Source organism: Lynx canadensis, chromosome D3, assembly GCF_007474595.2.
Source record: "Lynx canadensis isolate LIC74 chromosome D3, mLynCan4.pri.v2, whole genome shotgun sequence".
Lineage (NCBI taxonomy): Eukaryota > Metazoa > Chordata > Mammalia > Carnivora > Felidae > Lynx > Lynx canadensis.
The window spans coordinates 41,106,120-41,121,506 of record NC_044314.2 but is presented as its reverse complement, the minus strand read 5'-3'; the positions used below and the strand labels follow the sequence as shown (position 1 = coordinate 41,121,506).

General features: G+C 38.0%; 1 protein-coding gene across 3 annotated transcripts in view; it reads right to left on the bottom strand.

Moving 5' to 3' along the window:
* Positions 1-1,364: 1,364 nt before the first annotated feature.
* Positions 1,365-15,387, bottom strand: part of B4GALT6 (beta-1,4-galactosyltransferase 6) — a 68,217-nt gene continuing 54,194 nt past the window's right edge. For all 3 annotated transcript variants that reach the window (XM_030336621.1, XM_032595392.1, XM_032595393.1), the window contains 4 exons: positions 10,158-10,345; positions 6,683-6,805; positions 5,885-5,986; positions 1,365-4,854 (listed from right to left, as the gene is read on the bottom strand). In XM_030336621.1, the coding sequence (XP_030192481.1) occupies positions 4,707-4,854; positions 5,885-5,986; positions 6,683-6,805; positions 10,158-10,345 (561 nt within the window). In that variant the 3' untranslated portion in view covers positions 1,365-4,706. The remainder of the gene's footprint in view (positions 4,855-5,884; positions 5,987-6,682; positions 6,806-10,157; positions 10,346-15,387) is intronic.

Sequence of the window (15,387 nt, the reverse complement as noted above, 5' to 3'; positions counted from 1 at the left end):
AAGTCGGACGCTCAACCAACTGAGCCACTCAGGTGCCCCTGTAGCACTTTTCTGAAGTCACTTACACTAAGAGCAAAACAGTACATGCTCCTCAAGAACAGCCTTCTCTAAATAAAAGTTTTGGTCCAGAAGATCTCCGCAACTTTAAATCTCTAGGTTTAAAGACACGACAAAAACATATACTTACAAGATCATTAAACTGAGTGGGCATGTTTCATCAGAGGACACATTAATACCAAAGATAGGGACCTGGGGCAGACTAAGCCAACTCAATTTTACGGCTCTGCATGATTTATTTTTTTTTTTTTTAATTTTTTTTTTTTCAACGTTTATTTATTTTTGGGACAGAGAGAGACAGAGCATGAACGGGGGAGGGGCAGAGAGAGAGGGAGACACAGAATCGGAAACAGGCTCCAGGCTCTGAGCCATCAGCCCAGAGCCTGACGCGGGGCTCGAACTCACGGACCGCGAGATCGTGACCTGGCTGAAGTCGGACGCTTAACCGACTGCGCCACCCAGGCGCCCCGGCTCTGCATGATTTAAATGACTAACTGATTATGATTTAGTGATTGGCTTGATTTGTGACATACAGTGGCAATATCCTGGCAGCTCATACAGGCATAAAAATTAATAATACTTAGAATTCATTACAGAGACAATTTAAGTTGAGAAAAGTCATGATCTCACAATCCAGGCCCAAATACAAATCTAGTCCCTAGGAACTATTTGCCTTAAAGTTCTTCACTACTACCCGAGAACCTGAAAAACAAGAAGGGGACTGACCACAACACACCAGCTTAATTTACTCAGGTTGTGTAGGTAGAAGAAAAGTTCAAAAAGACTTTTTAAATATTAATCTTGATACAATAGATTACTAACTGTACTGACGAAAAATATTTATTATTGTTTGTTTCCGACTTTTATTTATTTTTGAGATAGAGAAAGAGCATGAATGGGGGAGGGTCAGAGAGAGGGAGACACAGATTCTGAAGCAGGCTCCAGGCTCTGAGCTGTCAGCACAGAGCCCGACGTGGGGCTTGAAACTCACGGACCGTGAGATCATGACCTGAGCCGAAGTCGGACACTTATCTGACCGAGCCACCCAGGCGCCCCTGACGAAAAATATTTAAATATCGCTGTGTCTTTTCTGTGTTAAAGGCTATGAGGAGATCACTAAATGTTTATTTTTAACTAAAACTGTTCCAAAGGCAGACACTGTCGTCACTTCATGCTTCTGTTGCAATCCCAGTGCAACCAAGGTATTTATCAACAATTCACCTTAAATTTAGGAAAACTAACACAACAACAACCCTAGAAAACCCCCAAAAAGTTCCTGAGCGAAAATAACTACAGTGTCACACAAAGTCTTTAGAACATTGTATTTCATAAAAGACAATGATAAAAAAGTACAAACATTTCCATGAGAAGCAAAAAAAAAAAAAAAAATGAGAGTACAAGAAGTTACTAGCATTTATTTCAGTGCATTTATGTAGAAGCCTTTCAGATCTAATAAATAAAATGATCTTAAGTACACTTCCTCCTTCAGATAAACCACACTGGCCATTTTAGATCTCTCAGTTGGCATACTTGCAAATACAAGGCAATAAATCCAGAGTGCTAATATTTGTCTAACGAGCACATACAGAAATACAACAGATACAAGGAAAGGCCAAATAAAATGACAGAAAATCTGCTTTCACTTGTAGGAAGCCTCCGAAAGAAGGAGAATTTTGTATTGGTCATTTTTCCATTTTATTTTAAAATGGGTAGCAGTATTTTGGTTGGAAAGGGAATCTAAGCAAGTTTCTGATACATAATCACGTGTTTGCATAACACTGTAAAGAAGTTTTCTTATTGAACACCTTTTCGCAAAATACAAATTTAAATGTAGATTTAAAAAAATACTCATGTGTACACTTTTCCATCTCTTTTCTACCAACAGATCCATTAATCATTACTTCTCTCTGGAGTTGAAAGGCACTATGTAACTTTCCCAGTAGTGCCATAGGGACCTTGTAAGAGTGCCATGTCTACGTACATAAGGTTCTTGACTTTGAAACTAAGAAATACAACCGATAAGTTATCAGAGGATATCTTCATAATTTTCAAAAGGTTTCAACTTGCTTGATTGGATGTGTTCAGAAATAAAATATGTTTTCTGTAGACATACCTCACGCTGACAGAGCAGGCGATCAATACACGTTCACTAATAAATCCACCAAACGTAACGACAGAGAATTTGCATTTGCAATGGACTTGTTAATTTTTATGGAATAGGTTTATTTTCATAAAATAAAGATAATTGAGCAAAGTGTATATATCACTCTTACGGAAACACATAAAAGTCATTCTTTATAGGCAAAAATCAATTTTTGGTGTGCGCTTAAAAAGCAAAACAAAACAAAAAGGAAACGGAAAAGACAAAAAGGAAACTAATGAGATGATTTTCACAGGATGACATAGCATATTCAAAACTGAAGAAAGCTAAGTAATATGGCTCACTCATGAAACAAAAATTGCTATTAGACTTCCAAGAAAATAAGGCAGATACTAGTAGAACTGAGTGCTCCTGAAACTGTGGAGTGTGTATCAAAATGAAGATTCCAAAATGTGGGCAGCTTCACTTTCAAAAGCAAAATATATGTTTTACGTATAAGACTCAGAAACAGCCCTAATTTTCCCCACAATTAAAATATGTAAGTATTAAAAAAATATTTAAGTATTATTGGATTAATTATGCTCCTATGCCCCTACTATCTTGTTAGTGATTACAAATGTTAACATTCCCAACCGTCTTGCATTTCACCAAATTAAACAAACGGCGTTGGCTATGAGACCAAAACGAACAGATACACAAATTAAGAACAAATCTCTTATTTTTTGGAAGGTTCGATTTTTTTGTTATTTCGAGTGCCACCAAAAAAAAAGGAAGGCAAATATTTTGGAAATAATTCTAAGAAATAAATATGGAAAATTCTGTTTGGTATCATAAAGGGAGAGCAATCCATTTTTTCAAAGTATAAGAAATTCAATTATTTTATGATTTGGTTTGTGGTCATTTGTATTGCCAATATTGCCATAAAAAAATAACACTTCACAATTAAACTTAAAGCTGAGATAAATAACTTTGTTTCTGTTTTAGGGGAACAATCCATGAGGCAAATGTTATTCCAACACCCCTCATAGATAGATTTCTTTTGTTCTTCATTGTTTTTGCAGACTCAAGAGATGCATAATTTTTTGTCTTAAATTTCTGAAAATGTTAAGATTTTGTAGACTCTTTGGTTGACTACAGTGGATAATTTTCAAAGTAAGGATACAGTTTGGTTTGCCATCAAAACTTCACCCAACTTTAAAATAAAGCAATACACTGGATGTCAGATAGTAAGACCTGTTCTCAGAGCAGTGTCCTATAATGTCACCGCGTTTAAATAACTGATTATGTATTTTAAAATAATTCTATTAAATTATGCTTTCAGTGAGGCAATTTTAAGAATACCAGAAATGTAATTTCTTAAAAGTGAAAAAAATATATAGTTCTAATAAAACTGGCCGGCATTAAAGGTTCCCTTCAAAACTTGAAATTCTGAGTCCCAGAATTAAACTTAAAATTTGTTTTCATCTACTAAGCATTTATCTTCATAAAAATAGAACATTTAATTTCTTATCTAATAGTATAATTCATTTGTATATTATAAGTACTACTGGGTTTTCCATAGCTCATTCTTTTAAAAAAAATCATTTTGATTTTTTTTTTTTAATGAAAATTGTTTTTTGGCTCTTCTGAACTAGAAATAATAAAAGTGCTGTTCACTATGAATTAAAAAAAAAATACAGTGTACAAACACACACAACCTTGGGAACATTTTTTGAGGCACAAAATCCCTGACAATTACACCAAAGATACATGAAAGACAGTTAACATAAAGAGGTCCTTTATATCGTGTTACATCACAACGTTTACGATTTTCTTGGTAATACTCATGCAATGTGCATAAACAATATGGCTGTGACTTAGCAAAATCTGATGAGATTGCAAGCCAAGGAAAAAAACAGGTAATCCTGGTAGGAAGAAGAGCTGTTTAACTCCTTTCTTCTTATCCTTTAGAACCCTAAGAAAGCTGTGACTTCCACACAAGAGGCTGCAGGTCTAAAGCTCAAAACTAGTATAACCACTTACTGTATTAGTTGGCTGTCAATTATTGACAGTTCCTTCATTTCACACAAGGGTTAACCTTTGTTTAGTGACATAAATTTGCATTGTTTTTTTCCATGCAAATAAAAATGTCTAGAAAAGTCCAATAAAGGCATGACCAATTACATGCAAAACTGCAACACATCTTTTTCAACAATTTGAACACATTAATTTACATCACATATATACAAAACATGTTTAAACAGAAATAAAGCATTCTCTTGAATTAAATTATATATGTTAGTATAAAAATTTTCTCTTTGTAGGGAGGCCCTCTTAACTTCCAGACTTCTGCAACGGCACTGAGTCTCCGCAGTGCTTGCCGAGGGCGAGTGTCTCAGAGTCCAGGATGGGTGATGGCATATAATCTCACACCGTAAACACTAAGGACAGCTGGCTCTTCTCACGGATCAGGGCACTGTGACACGTCCATTCACTGACCTCCATTTAGAATACACTCCAAGTCTGTGATCAGCATTGTGGTCTAGCTTTGCCATGACAGCTACTTCTTTTAATACTCTTCAATTGGAGCTAACTCTGGCATGAGGTTTACAGATATGTTTGTATACAACCTATCAACCAGTATTTTTGGCGTATATATTAAATTGTTCAACCCATCGATGTACTGACGCTCTTTTGAATACCTCAGTAATTTATACCTACAGTGTTAGAGAAGAAAATGAAAAATAACAGCAACATGTTTAAAAAGAAAAAACTGCTGATGAATATCCTCAAGGTCATTCTTGTAATTACAGTGCTCAAAGCTCTGTACAATTTTAATTCTTCATGCATAGTTAAAAATCCTTCTAAACCAGAGCACCTAGGTGGTTCAGTCAGTTAAGCATCTGGCTCTTCGTTTCGGCTCAGGTCATGATCTCACGGCTTCACGGGTTTGAGCCCCACATCGGGCTCTGTGCTGGTAGCATGGAGCCTGCTGCTTGGGATTCTTTCTCCCTCACTCTTTGCCCCTCCCCCACTTGTGCTCGCTCTCAAAATAAATAAATAAACTTAAAAAAAAACATTCTAAACCATTCTAAATTAGCATTTTTACTAGCTTTAAAATGCCTCCTGAAAAAATTATTTTGCACACTTACAACTTAGACATCCTTAAGAAATAAAATATTTTATGTTAACGCTTTATGAAGTAATATGTTTTATATTAAGGAAACACTTTTTATTTTTATTTTTCTTTAATGTTTATTTATTTTTGAGAGACAGAGAGTGTGAGCGGGAGAGGGGCAGAGACAGAAAGAGACACCGAATCTGAAGCAGGCTCCAGGCTCTGAGCTGTCAGCACAGAGCTCGATACGGGGCTCAAATCCACAGACCGGGAGATCATGACTTCAGCTGAAGTTGGACGTTTAACTGACTGAGCCACCCAGGCGCCTCCAGGAAACAGTTTTTATATAAATGGTAACCTGGGCTTCTTAATATAACATAAATACATATGTATATCTCTTTTCTTTATATAAAGAAAAATAACATCAACAGACAAGTCCCTGGAGGAGATTTTTCTCATTAATATAACATAAATACATATGTATATCTCTTTTCTTTAGATAAAGAAAAATAATATCAACAGACAATTCCCTGGAGATGTTTTTTGTGGGGTGCAATGCTTTTTTAAAAAATCTTTCATACATTAAATAATTTTGAAACTTTGTTATCTGAAAGTGATATTAAACTTACCGTCCTAAAAACTGGACTTCACCTCGATGGTGATGAGGAATAGATTTGTATTTCCCCAAGTCTCCCTCTGGTCTTGTTACATTGTATCCAGCATAGTGAACTCTATAATACATGGAAATGAAAATATCAGGGAATAAAATCTGACATAAAATTGATTACGTGAGTTCAAGTTAAAATGCAGAAGAAGGATGCCTGGGTGGCTCAATCAGTTAAGCGTTGACTCTTGATTTTGGCTCAGGTCATGATCTCACGGGTGTGAGACTGAGCCCCACATCAGGCTCCGCGCTGGGTGTGGAACTTGCTTGGGATTTGCTCTCTCCCTCTGTCCCTTCCCCACTTGTGCTCTCTCTCTCAAAAAAAAAAAAAATTAAAATGCAACAGAATGAAATCATTACAGAGTTGTCAATTTCAAAAGGCACTCTTTATTTTTCCTCCAAATTTTTATTTAAATTCCAGTTAGTTAGCATGCAGTGTAATATTAGTTTCAGGTGTAGAATTTAGTGGTTCAATACTTACATACAACACCCAGTGCTCACATCACAAGTGCCCTCCTTAATACCTATCACTTACTTCACCCACCCCCTACCCACCTCCCCTCCAGTCACCATCAGTTTGTTCTGTAAAGTGAAGACAGAAGGCATTCTTCATGAAGAAAGGGACAAACACAAAATAGGATTTAGGAACCTCAAAAATTTTCCACCCCCACAAAATCTTTCCTCAGAAGATGGCAAAGTGCTATTTAACTAATAAAAGGAAATTTACAGAAAACTCTATTAAGCAATTTGTACCTCAACATACCTATTCCAAAGGTCATCATCTTCTCCTCCCCATCCCCAGAAGGCATTAGGAAAACCATTGATCTTTTTAAATTGTTCCACTGTCAGTCCACTTACACCACCAAAAAACTCTTTATATGGAAGACTAAAAAGAAAGCAGAATATAGCATTCTAAAAATGAAATCAAAACAGTTTGCCATATGAAATCAAGTTTTCAGTCTTATATGTGCTTTGCAAAATACACTCTTATTTTCCATATAAACAACTGTGCTGATTAAATCATATTCTGGGAAATGTAAAGTGCACCAAGAAACAAAACATTTTTATATTCTAGTGAAGCATCTAAATGTGTGAGGTAAAATGCAAAATAAAACACTTGTGATAACTGAAATTTAATATTCAATATTGTTACTTTGTCAGACTCAAAACCCAGTGTTCAAAAATTGTATGAGATTTCCACACCAAAGTAAACTTGCTTAAATACATCAATAGTTGTTCATGAAATGTTAGATGTTGTTAAGCTAATAAAATGTCCTAAATTAAATTAACTTAATTATAAATGTGTTATTACAGAGGCTGGGATAAAAATAAATTAATAAAGACAACTCTAGCATTTAATTTTGAAATGACTAGCTGTCTGTTCTTATGATAATCATACCTGCTTGATATGATACCATAATACTCATGGGTATTTACAAATATATGCCTAATGTACTAATATATATAAATGCATATTAATATGTATGTACTAATGTACTAATATATAGATAACGTACTAATGTACTAATATATATATATATAAATGACTTTATTGAGATATAGTAGACATATAACACCTTATACTCATTTTAGACGTATGACAAAATGATTTCACATATGTATATACTGGAAAATGATTACCACAATAAATCTAGTTATTATCTATCACCACACATAGTTATAAAATTCTTCATTTTCTTGTGATGAGAGCTTTTAAGATCTACTCTCTTAGCAACTTTCAAATATACAATATAGTATCATTGGCTCCAGTCACCATGCTGTACATTACATCCAAATATTTACTTATCCTACAACTGAACGTTTGTGTCTTTTAACCCCCTTCAATCATTTTGCCTACCCATCCCCTCCCCCCCCCCCCCCCCCCCCCCACTTCTGGCAACCACCAATCTGTCCTCTGTATCTGTGAGTTTGGTTATTTTTTAGATTCCACATACAACTGAGATCATACAGTAATTGCCTTTCTCTGAGAAATGACTACCTGGTAGTTTTTAATTTGGATTTTATTTTCCTCATCTTTAACTCATATTCCAAGGAATTTGTCAAACTAAGTTGTTCGTTTACATATTGTTTTTCTGATCTCAAGGTAGCATCCTTAGACTTAGTTCTGAATAAATTCCTGTGGCCCCAAAATGCTATTGGGAAGCAGCATGCCACAGCCCCTACAGAGGCCAGGGAGGGCCAGTGGGGAAAATGTGGAGGGCCAGTAGGGAAAACACGACCATGCACAGCTTGTGTAAATCAAGATAAGGGAAATCTGGCCAGGACTATAGCAAAGCTGCCTCAGACAGAGGGAGAGAGCAGATCTCATTTTTTGTCGGAGGGACTCTCACCTCATTCCCTGCAGGGAAGTGCTGTGTGCCAGCTGAGATCTTGTGCGGCCACGGAAGAAGGGAGAAGCAGCTCCTGCATGGAACTCACTGGTTGCAGGAGAAAGCAATCTTGGCCCCACCATGGACCAAAAGCACCCAAAGACAATAAAAGCAATACTGACTCCAAAGACAATCACTGCCCCAGGAGACTGCACAGGCTCACACTTGGGAAGTAAGGATTCCATAGTTATAACACCGGTTGGGGTTCAACAGGGTCAACAGGCATTCATGGCCCTGTTGTGTTTCCCATACCAGTCAGTTATTCTTCCCCAGGCTAGTGGTCTGGGAGAAACCTGAAGATCAGCAGAGAGGCAGATATAGATAAATGTGTGTGTCTGTGCATTGATCAACATGTACAAATTGGCAAGTACGTTAATTCCACTTATTGTTCTGCTTGAGTGGAAATAATCAACTGTACTATAACCAGATGGAGAAAGATTAGATAAAATGAAGGTAGAACAAATAAACTAAAGAAGAGGAAACAGAAGATCAACAAAAAAATCTAGTAGTATTTACCTCACGCTGTCCAAAGGGAGAGAGTCACTAATCTGGGGGCCTGGGCTTTTCTGTCAGCAGCCATCAGAGTGTGAGCACCATTAAGGGGCAGAGATCCTTCATCAGGCTTCATCCCATGGCCTGAAGTCTACCCACTATCAGGCCTATTCCTTAATCTGCTGCCATTCTCCCTAAACTACATTCTAATCTCTACTCAAGCTTCCAAGATACCCTACTAACCGTGGGGTTAGTCTAGGTAGATCTGAGGATCATATTACATTAAAAGTTAATGTTTTCAAGTAAGAACAATCAATTTAAAATTTTTAGTTTATATGATCTATATAATGTTTTTTAGTGAAAATCAGTTACTCTGGATCTAATTTGACTGTATTGGGCTAACCAAAACTGAGTTTCCAACAACCAGATCCTGAACCTGGATGATCTTCCCCAAGCCCATGGTAATGTCGGACTTGGAGTTCAGACACTGCAATAGTAAGGAAAAGGTTTTTTAATAATGACAAGCAAAAAAAAAAAAAAAAAAAAAGGCATTCATTTCCTATCCTAGTGCTGATTAACCTAGTCATGTCCAGGAGACTGTCTGCCTTCTCTAGTGTGCAGGTTGGGGAGCAGGCAAAACTGTAATGTAGGAACCATCTGCCCTGCTCTAGGCTGCCTGTCTTCTCTCCACTTCCATCAGCCAGGAAAACTGTGATGACGTAAATTCTTCTGTGTCAATTTCAGTTACTATCAGCGCCGATGACTTTTCATTTCAAGGTACATGAAGTCAGAGAGAGAGAAAAAAAAAACCACCATAAAAACCCTGCCTTCTACTATTAAAGGCAAGGCAAGAACCCAGAACTTAGAAAGAGAATGACACACTGCAGAGAAAGGGCCTTCCCTGCACTAAAACAAACCACGGGAAAAGCGGAAGCAGAAGGGAGCCGTCATGTGCTATGTGCGCCTACGCAGGGCAGGCCCAACATCCGTGATCTCACACAGCCCTAGGGAAGGGCTGACTCCAAGAAACAAGAACACCAGCAGCAGAGGTATGGGAAACTAACCAAGTCCTATCACTGCTAAATGGGGAACCAAAAGTTAAGTCCACATTTGCTTGATGTAGAACCCAGGTTTCTCTCTCCCACCACCCCACATGCAAACTTCTGAGTGAGGAAGCACCCAGAGGGCAGGCAAGTGACTCTATATCCTGGCTCCCTGTGAGGACGAAGTGGAGTTAAAGACACTCTTTAGGCTTCTGAGCCCTCTCAGATCCAGGCACAGTAACAGAACTCCCACGTCAATGATATGACTTTGTGAGTCTACTGTATGGCATCAGGAGGACTGCGTATTACTCACATATACATGTATTTATCCAGCTTTGCTGCAAAATGACGCGGCATTTCTCCACAACCGTAATAGTTTCGGTCATTTTCAGGTAGATGATCCACATCGTGGAAGATTACGCAGTCCCAGACACTGTCTTTCATGGCCTCTTTGAAGCCCACATTGAAGAGCATCGCACGGTTAAAAGGCTGTGTGCCGGTCTTTGCAGAGAAAAACACAAATACGGTCAGCCTTTGTCATCTGGCTTTTTTCTAACTTGTTGATTCAGGGTGAGATAATAATTGTAAATACATCCAAATCAACTACATAAAATGAAATTTTTCAGGATCTTCAAATATGCAGATATACTATGTTCTTTCGTGCTTTGGTTCAGAGAAGAAAACACTGTTGTTATCTAGTGTACTGTCAGATCACCAGATTTACAGAATGATGTAATTCATCTTTCTGTTTTACTCCAAGTATATCAGAATATAGATCATTTATGACGAGGGAAAAAAAGCCATGAAAAATAATACAGGTTCTATTTTTTAGTGAAGTTTTCCATGTGTGTCAGGTCTAAGAGAAGCAGGAAATGAACTGTGACTCGGCATGCAGTAGCCCTTCTGTTCTAGAACAAGGCCAAAGAGAGCTAAGTCCCTATTGTTAATGCTTACAATAAAGACACAGACATATTCAGAGACGAAAACAATCGGAACTTATTACACGAAACCCAACTTCTTTATTACAACCATTTTCTTTTATTATTAAGAAAAGTATATTAAAGTTCCCAGGCAACAACCACTTTCTGTTTTTATTATTCTTGCTTATGATAAAGACCAAGAGCACTTTAAGGGACAAGAAAATGGGAACTTATTACACAGAACCCAACTTCTTACAGAATAACCACTTCCCCTTTATTTACGAGGAAAGTTTTATTAAGGTGCATCGGCAGTAAAAAGTTTCATTCTACATCTGAGGAAAATTAAAGAGCAATTATCCATGCCTTAGCAATATTTCTCAAAATCATTTCCAAAGACAGCAAAAAAGGACAATGACAGGAGCAAATGAGACACGCAACATGGTCACCACCAGAGTGCTGCCTCAGGAGTGAGAAATGATGAATTTTTAGTCCCGAGTCCCACACTAACTTGAGGTAACAGAAATCCCTTTACTTTTTACAGCTTCCTTCTTCACCAATGAAAAGGAGAGAACATACAGGAAAGGGAATTAAATTATAAGGTCATTACTGGCACATCAACATCAGCTTGAACAAACTCCTTTCCTTTAAGGTTTTAAAATTTTGTTTTTATTAAATGTGGACATAATATTTAACAGCTTATCATAAAAATAAGTTCATCTTCCAAAAGTAAAGCATTTCCCCTGCTCTAGTAGTTTATACTAGTACTTTTCTCCATATTGCAAGGTAATAAGAGTTCTGATGTTTCCCTGCTTCGTTAACTTTAGACGCCGTCCACTGACTTCGTACCGTGGTCATTGAAGATTCACACCACCACGCTCACTGCCCCTCCATCCATTTTCCCAATGTAGTTATATAATAATTTTTGGTAAAAGCAATAGTATCTGCATTATTAGGACTGCATAAATATTTCTGGAGTGTTGAGTGAATTAGGATTCCACTTTCTTTTTCAAACTGGGATTAATGACTGTCTTCTGTTTTCTTAGTTTTCTATGTAACTATTATTACTCTGTACAAAAGCCTCAATAGATATGTCCTCTACTTATTAGTAATTGATGTAGTTCAAACACATCAAGTCACCTACCAATTCCTTCTCCACCCCCTCAAGCCCGACTCCAGCTCCCGCTGCCCTTGATTCTTGCTCCAATTTGGACTGGTCTGACAACATGTGACTCTCATCCTAGGACTTTGTTCCCTACATCACCCCTGTTTTGATTTGGCTTTCTCTATTTGCTAAGGCACACCCTTCAACAGCTTCCTAAGTAAGGGTGCATGAAAAAAAAAAAATATATATATATAGTCAATGAATGCTTGAAAATGCCATCAGTCTACCCTCACACCTGATTGATGTATGGGCTAGGTAAAAACTTCTAGGTTAAAAAATCAATTTCCCCTAGAATTATAAAGGCATGGCTCAACAATGTTCTAGCTATCAGTGTTACCAAGAAGATTCATAATCACTGGTAATTTTTCCTATAGAACCTTCTCGATATCTTGTCTTTTTAATTTGTATTCTAAAATTTTGAAATAAAATGCTTCACAGCAGGTCAGTATTTTATTTGCATACACATGTGAGCCCCTTTAATCCAAAGACATGTCTTTCCTTCTGGGAAATTTTCTTGTATTATTTCTTTGGTCATTTTCTTCCCAGTCCCTCCCCAATTTTTTTCTGCTTTATTTTTCCAGAACTCTGCCCAGCAAGTCTACCACCAAGTGTGAATAGGGAATGCCAACGGCACTGCACCGGCGCCTCATCTCTGCTCCAGGACGTCTGGGCCTCAGCTGGGGGACCCACTTCCAAGGTGGCTCACTCCCCCAGCCGGCAAGTTGCTGCTGCCAAGATGATGTGGTTTCCTCTCCACAGGGCTGTTCGAGTGTCCTCATGACCTGGTAGCTGGCTTCCCTGAGAAAGTAATCCAAGAGACCAAGGCAGAAGCAGCAAGGTCTTTTATGACCTGCCCTCAAAAGCCACATGCTGTCCTTCTGCAGCTTGGTTGCCCACGCAAGTCAGCCCATATTCGCTGGAGACCACTCAGGGGCTCAGTTACACAGAGGCAAAATCCCTGCGGGCCATCTTGGAAGTGGTTACCCCCGTGACATTCTGTCCTGATTGATCTTCTTAACTTCTTATGTTTTAGTTCTATTTTAGGAGTTATTTTCTTAGTGATCTTCCAGCATTCTACGTTTTGTTTTAATAATGACATTTTCTTTTACAGTAACTTCCTTATTCTGACTATTCTTCATGATGTCCTATTTTTGCAGATTCATGATCTTTATTCTCTGTGGATACTGATTATGAGCTTTTGTTGTTCTTTGAAGATTTTATCTGTTCCCTTCACTGTCTCTATTATCTACTCTCCCTCTTGTTGGATCGTATTCCTGCCTGGAATCCACTCCCCATTATTCTAGTCAGGGCTGCCCCAACTTCACCTCCTCCGAGAGGCCTTCCCCGAACACTCTATACAAAAGAACACGTGTCCATGCCCTTACTGCTCTCTTTGCCTTGATCTTTAGCCCCGAGCACCACCTGCCACATCATGAATGATTCACTGCCCATCTCTCCTCACCAGAACGAGGGGCCTTGCCTTGGTTTGTTCCCTGCTGTATCCCTGTTGTTGAATGAATGAAAGGGCTTCATGGAGATGATAAAGCGATGAGCTGGCCTTTTCCTTTGGAGATGTCTAAGTACAACATCAGGCATCTCCTTTCTGAGGCTAATCTATTTCTCTAATAAAGACACAAGTTATGCTCTGTTGTCAGCTGGAGGGGCTGGGGGGATTCATTTCTGAATCCCCTGCTGGCTTCAAAAACCCCAGACAGAGAAAATGCCTAAGGATCCCCAGGGTCCGTATGCAGACTCACTCAACCCCTCCTGCTTCGAGGCCCCACAGCCTGGCTGTGCTGGCACAGTTTGTGTGGTTTCTCCACAGGATAAACTTTCATTTCTTACAAGACACAACAATCACCTGGTGGCACGAGCAAAGATGAGGAACTGGGAATGTGACTGTTTTGTAATCAAACTTTTTAAATCAATCCCGTGACTTTCTGGCCAGTGCTACGGTCCATCTGTGACATCTCTCAAGTGCCGGGACCTGCAGGAGCTTGTCCAGCAGACTGCCTCCATTCTTGTCACAATCACCCTCAACAAGCACGGGGCTTCGAACATCCCCTGCTTTGCTAAGGGAGTCATCAGTGCTCCATCTACTCCCCGACTTGCAGAAATGTGTTGAAATCTCTCGATGACCATCACTTTGTCCTTCTGGTTTAAAACCTTTTTTTCTTTCACTCTCATTTTTGGTGTTTGGAAAGGAGAAGTGGTAAATATGTGTATAACCTCCCACGTTTAACTGAAGTTCTGAGCCGAACTTCAATTGCTTAGCACTTCTGGGCACCAGTCCAGCAGAAAAGCCACTCTTCTATTTCATATGTGGTAAAGATGTTACTACCTCAAAACCACCCACTATCAACTACATGGGCCTGAATTAATATCGATCAAGGCTGAGACTTAGACTTAAGAAGTTTATAAAATATGGATCTTAGCTGCTTTGCAAAGATTGCTCTATCACACACACAAAATAATTCAGTGGTTCTGAACTCTCGGAAGAATATCCCTTTACAAACACTGACACTGTGCCCTCTTCGATAGTTCAGCTGGGAGAGTGGAAGACCATGAAAACACGGATGCAGACGTCTCACCTCCCAACACATTAAGGAGACTGAAATTTCAATAAAGGAAACTAGCAGTTGGTAAAACTGACCTAGAAGTTTTTACTTATGGCTATCCTGAAAGTAGCTAGAAATTGTGATTTGTTATCAGGTAAAAAAAAAAATCCATTTTCATAGTACAGGTTGTTACATTAAAAAGTACATAGATGTACTATATGCATCATCATATGCACAGGAACAAACCTGACAGGGGTAATTTACATACACGGAAGTGTAAATTCTAATAAATAGCAAGCATTCACAGGGGTAAAAATAGAGGCAAAAAGCTAAGAACAGATGTAAAATAAGCCACAAAGGAGCTGGAAAAACATACTAAATATAATAATCTTAGGAACAAAACTTGAATATTTTCCACATGAAATACCCATAAGCATCTAATAATATAAGCTAGGTCACTTTATGTCTACTGATAAATAAGGAAATACATTTTTAGTCAGGTTTAGTGTGAGTAAAAAGAAGGAGTATCAGGATAAAATGAGGTTATCAACATCAAGCCAAAAGTAGCCAAATTACAATATATTTGAAATACAAACAAAATACACATGTTAGAAATGCTACATAGAAATCACTGATAAAATTCAGCAAATGCCCTAGTGTTTGGGAGGTGGGGTGGGGGAAAGATAAGTTAAGAAATCCAAGATGATACCTTAATATAAAACTAGGTAATAACAGGAATGGAAAAAAACAAAAGTATGGCAAATATCTCCAAAGGGTTCAAATAAGACTGAAAGAAATTGTATATATGGAATACTGAGACATGAAGAATATTTATGGAGAAAAAATTAGCTGATAATATGAAAAATAATTCAAGAACAACATTTCACCTTAATAGGTAAGACA